Source organism: Egretta garzetta, unplaced genomic scaffold (assembly GCF_000687185.1).
Source record: "Egretta garzetta isolate BGI_Z169 unplaced genomic scaffold, ASM68718v1 scaffold935, whole genome shotgun sequence".
In the NCBI taxonomy this organism is placed as follows: Eukaryota; Metazoa; Chordata; class Aves; order Pelecaniformes; family Ardeidae; genus Egretta; species Egretta garzetta.
This window is the reverse complement of record NW_009259813.1, coordinates 347,586-353,164: the sequence shown is the minus strand read 5'-3', so window position 1 is coordinate 353,164 and position 5,579 is coordinate 347,586. Positions and strand designations below refer to the sequence as shown.

Here is a 5,579-nt window from a genome sequence, read left to right as displayed (position 1 = left end):
GGGGCTGTGAGCAACCTGATGTGGTTCAAGGTGTCCCTGCTCCTGCAGGGGGGTTGGGCTGGGTGACCTCTGGGGGTCCCTTCCCACCCAAAGCATTCTATGATTCTATGACTCTATGTATGAATGCTACAGGCAAATTTATTTTTATTTCTTTCTACGTTCTGCTTCCAGGTTAGCCTTGGGGTTCGGGCACGCTTGGCTTGCTGACTGTTCCTTCTAACTGCAGTCAGCTTTCAGCTTCTGAAATAACGTTGGGTTTGTCTTGTCCTGATTTTATTTTTGTAAATATAAGGGTTGTGGTTTTTTTGGTTTTGGTAACATCTTATTGATTGAGAGCTACTAACTTCCTTGAATACCGATGCATTTGACAGCTGAGAACAAGTGAAGTGAAAGGTGACTTATTTTTAATCACTCAAGACTAATTACCTAACTTGATTTCTCCCTCTCTGTCCCTGTTGCTTTTGTATTTTGACAAAACTGCTGCCCCAAACCCCCGGCTGCAGCTGGCGCTAATTACAGGCTCAGTGAAGGAGGGGAGTTTTAAAACTACACGGAATTTGAACCACCCTGTGTCCCGTGAGGCTCGCTCCCCTCCAAGGCTGGGGGCAGGATTACTCCGTTGAAGTCACAACCACATCTACCCTGCAGAAGTTGGTCGCGTAAGATGATTAAAAATAATTCTGAACAGCGTTTAAATATGAAATGGGTTTTATAGAAATTTGGTGGGAATAAAAGTGGCTTTCATTCTGTCTTCGTAAAACCCAGAGTCTTTTTTTTTTTTTGTGAAATATAGGTGATGAGGAGGGAGGAGGAATAATTTTGAAGAGACTTTGTTGGACCTATATGGTCATGGTTAATTCAAACCTTACATTAGCTCATTTCTAAGGCACATCATTATTTTACTGCCAAAGCACGTTGAATGGAGGGTTGCAATCCATACGTTGCTGTAATGTTATCTTTGCCCTCTAGTTTTATCTTACTTTTGTGTCTCGCTCCTATCATTACGCTAAGCAGTGTCTATTTAAGAGCTTTTGTCTGGTACTTGGATGAGATTCGGCTGTTGGTTTTTATCTTCCGAGAAAAAGGATATTTAGGAAAGGCACCAACGGAAAACTCCTCGAATAGTCTCTGGACTGGAGGTAGCACTGGGGGAGCGGTGTGGCTCAGTGCGGGAGCTTGGCTTCTGCCCACGCGAGAAGGGCACGCTAAAACCACCGTGGGGGCACCTCTGATGTGCTGCTGAGACAGAGGTAGCTTTTGAGCCCAGGGAAAGTGTCTTGGATCGGTGACAAACGAGCCTGTCCACAGCTGCCTGATGGCCACTGCTTTCAAAGAGGCAGCTTCTTGTATTTACGTTTTATAGACGAATGCCATTTCATCAAAACCTTCATGGAAATAAAGTTGCAAACTTCTTCCCCACCAGAAGAAGGTCACAAGACTCTCAATTTGTTTCAAAAGGGGAAATGGTGTAAGTAACATTGCCTCTGTAAGTCAGGTGGGTGGTGGGACAAGACTCAACTTCTGTAGATGGAAGCATCTGGTGGAATTTGGTTTCAGTTTTGAGCAGCCTGGTGAAGTGCAGGCCCCCTGATCCTTTAGCAGTCTTTGGGTTTGGATGACACGTTATGGCAGTTAGCAGCTCATCAGCATTGCACCACAGTCAGAAACATCTCAATTCATTTTTTTTTAATGTCCTCTTTTAGATCTGCTGTCACTCTGTGTTCAAAAACCGCGCGCTTTTCGGGTGGGATCACTTCTGTTTTAACAGGAAAAAAATGGGGAACCAAATCATGTGTACATCAGTGTTGTGGGGTTTTTTTTTTCCACACAGACAGCAGCGAAGGAGAGTATGTAAGAATCTATTCTCTGGGAGCAGCTGCCATAGGAGAGTTCTGGGCTATGTGATTATCTGCCTCGCTTACCCTGCTGGGGTTGGTAAGTCTGGGCTTTCTGTCCTTTTTTTTTTTTCCCCCTCCTTATGCTTTGTTCCAGAATGCAGGCACCATTTGCTGTATTTGAAAGCGAGCAGTTTTGCTCGGATGACCGTATTTTAGCTCTTTACATTTGCACTAAGCGCATTTTCAAAGCAATACAGCAAATTTCTTTAGCACGGAAGGATCTGGGTACCTGCGGCCTGTTTTTCAGAAGCAAGTGAGGCACGCAGCATTCCGAATCCCAGTGACGTTCAGCAAGATTTAGACTGCCAAGTACTCTTGCCTCTTTTGAAAATGGCACTTGGTTTCCTAAGTCCCATAAGCGCTTAAGAAAATGTTGTCCTGCTTTTTGCGTGTGTAAATGATTCTGCAGCTCAGTAGTTGTGCTGATGCAAGCAGGAGAAGGCACGGTGTACTGCCTCTTGTCTGCTTTGGACTTGCTTGCAGGCATATTGCAATTCCAGTGTTACCTTCCACTTTGGGGAGGGGATGGTGCAATTGAAGCTAAAAAAGAACCCCCCAAAAGGAAAAAAAAAACCCAACCCAAACGGCTGTACTGTGGCAATGTGTAAATTCAGGAGGTAAGTAGAAAATTTCTGTCCCTCAAGTAACTGGAGTTTTTGAATAGCTTTATGGAGGGAGTACTGGGGTGAAAAAAAAAAATGAGTTAGTGTATCAAGCTTCATTGCAGAACAAATCAGCCCGAGTATGTGGTTTGGTTGCTGATAGTTAGGAGCAAATGAGGAGAGAGTGAGGAGGATCTTTCTAGTTATATAGCAAATGTTATATTAAATTTGCAGAGGTTTTGTGTGGAGAGCTGTCCAGTGGCTTGCGTGGCGTTACTACTGGTGCAAGTTGCCAGTGCTGTGAGGAGTATTGAGCCTTGACTGTCCATGGTAGTAGAGGTTTTGGTGTATGTCATGCTCTTTGAGAGATTTACTACCTACTGCCTTGTCCCTTGCTGCTCCTCACCCTCTCAATCCATGAGCACACTGCTGGCCTGTGAAGTTACCCGAGATATGCGGAGATTAAAAAGACATTTGAAGAGCACAGATACTTTCTTGTCTTCGTCTTTCCCATTTCTCCGTAAGAAGAGCGATGATGATCTTTTCCTCAGTGAGTTTAGGCCAGACTTGGCTCTAAACGGAAAGACTCCCTTTGGTTTTAACGGTGGGTGAATTAAAAAGGAATGATAAGGAATCTTTTAAAGGTAGTAGATTATTTTGAGACATATTGTCTAGCTTTTAGTAATTCACGTGCATTTAGTAAAACTGTGGAGCCTATAGGTACACAAACCTGCCACTCATCGCTGCTATTGGAGAAGACAAATTAACTATTTATGTCTTTTAAAATCATCATTAAGAAGGTCTCTAAAAGCACTTGTATATGTGAACTGCATTTTGGATGCAGTTTTATTATACTTGAACTGTTGGCATCTTTTGAAGCTCCTTGGTGTCTCGCAGGAGGGCTTGGGCCAATTCAGAATCAACCTCCAAGTCTTAATTTGACCTTGATTTCCTTCCTATGTCACCTCTTCAGTTCTTAGAAATTGTTGTCTTTCAATGGAAAAAGTTGATTTGCAACTGATGGCAATGATAGAGACAAGTATAATAATTTTGCTGATTTTTTTTTTTTTTTTACAGCTTGTAAGCATGATGTATCTCAGCTAGCCACAATGCAGAAGAGATACCTAGGAACAGAAGTGATATTACGAATCAAAATCCTGGTTAATGCCCTTCCTATATCTTCAAGAGTGATTATTTTGTTGACATGGTATAGAGGCTAAAACTGCAGGAAAGCATGCAGTTTACTGTTTACTAAAAGCAAATATTCTAGAGACAAAGAAAAATCACAGGTGGTCTTTATAAAAAGTACATTGTTTAGTTCTTGTTATTCCTCTTTTTCCAATAAGTTTGAGGTCTTCTGCCTGTCTTTCACTTGCAGGACTACATGGGACTCTGGTGATTAGATACCGGTCGTCATGTTGGCAGAAGGCATCTTAACTAGACTCATGTATAAGGAAAGCTGTCATCAAGATAAGCCTCGCAAATCTCATGCATCCAAAAAGGATAAAGAGGGTATCTGGAGACAGAAGCTTGTAGACAACCCCAAAATTAAAGGCCTTGCTGGTGAACGTGAGAGGCAGGATGAAATCTCTGCTAAAAGTAGCAAAGTGGAACATGAGAGCGGTCCTCAGTGGAGATCTGTAAAAGAGGTACCTGCCAAAGGTCAGAACACGCTTGTTAAAGGAACCGTATCCCCAGCGTTGCAAATCCCCAAGAGGGAACACAACACTGAACAGATGGATTTGTATAGATCCCGGTCATACAACAGCATTTATCAGAACTACCCTGACCTACATATTGGGGGAGACCGTGTGGGGGACCATACGTGTGATTCGGGTTGTGTTTTGGACCATTTGTGTGATGAACTTCCCGATGGCCCTGTTCTGCTGTCCATAGATTTTCCTTCAGGTCAGTCTCCTCTATGTGAGCACCTGGAAAAGCCGAGCATGAAGTCCCTGTCCGGAGATGAAGCTGGCGAAAGGAGCATCGTGTTCTGTAAGGAGCCTCTCTCAAACTCCACGCTCAACAAGTACATGGAAACAAAAGTGACAGAGCTCTATAAACAGTTTTTTGAAGAAAACTTGACCAGGTGTGGTTCTGTAACGAACCTCCTGGCTTGCAGTCTGCTGAGGAATAACCTGAATCAGATAAGCTCTCAGGAACCTCCTGGCTTGCAGTCTGCTGAGGAATAACAATCAGATAAGCTCTCAAATATCCCAGGAGCAGAACAGAGAAACCTCAAAAGCCAGAGAAGTGCTCTTGCATTCTTTAGCTTTGTTTAGTTTGCGCAACGCTACCAATAGGAATAGCTCCGAATTTAGTACTCCAAACTTACAAATCTCAAACCCAACCTGTGTGAAAAAGAGCTGCAGGATGCAGTTCATACCGTGACTGGTCTGCTTGGCTGAAGAGATGGATACGCTGCGGAAACGTGTATTTCACTCTAAGGGTTAGGTTGGGAAATGAAAACATTTACACACTACAGACTTCTTCAAATAAATATCTTAGCACTTAAACCTGTACTTTGTTAGCAGAGGAAGTAAAGGCCACTGTTTTCTTTTTTCTAATACAGAATTTGAAATGAATTTCTCTCTAAATTGCTAGTCAGCCATATTTTTACAATATATATGTTCTCCTTCTAAGACTCTGGCTGTGTGAGTAATTGTACTCGTGTACAATTTGGATTTACTACTGCGAGAAAAATCCATCAAGACTTGTGCTGGTAAAACTCTGATCCAAGGCTGAGCCAGCAAGCGAGAGTCAAGCTGGCCACGCTGGGCTTTGGGCTGGGCTATAGCATTGAAGCCCCAGTTTGGGACACTGGGGTTCAAATTTTGCTCCTGCAAAGGTTGGTCACAGTGGCTGAGAAAATATTTCTTTGGTTTGAAAATCTTGTCAGCAGGTGGAGATGTTCTGGGCCTGGGATTATTTTGTACATATTATCACACACAAGAAATGCAGTGATGTGGAACATGAGTGAAGGCGCTGGTATTACTGCAGGTGTGTGTGTACCGCGTAGGTGGAGTATGTTAAATGAAAATCCAGGTGAAATAGTCGTTTGAGATTGTAAAAGTGTTTC

The 5,579-nt window shown here is 43.0% G+C and overlaps 1 protein-coding gene across 1 annotated transcript; it reads left to right on the top strand.

Annotated features, from left to right (window-relative positions):
- The first annotated feature begins 164 nt into the window (after nucleotides 1–164).
- LOC104127242 (protein CXorf21 homolog) lies at nucleotides 165–4,692 on the top strand. The gene is made up of 3 exons (XM_035895400.1): nucleotides 165–659; nucleotides 1,832–2,515; nucleotides 3,578–4,692. Exon 3 carries the CDS (start codon nucleotides 3,916–3,918, stop codon nucleotides 4,690–4,692), a length of 777 nt encoding a protein of 258 aa, XP_035751293.1. The 5' UTR covers nucleotides 165–659; nucleotides 1,832–2,515; nucleotides 3,578–3,915.
- The last annotated feature ends 887 nt before the right edge of the window (nucleotides 4,693–5,579 follow it).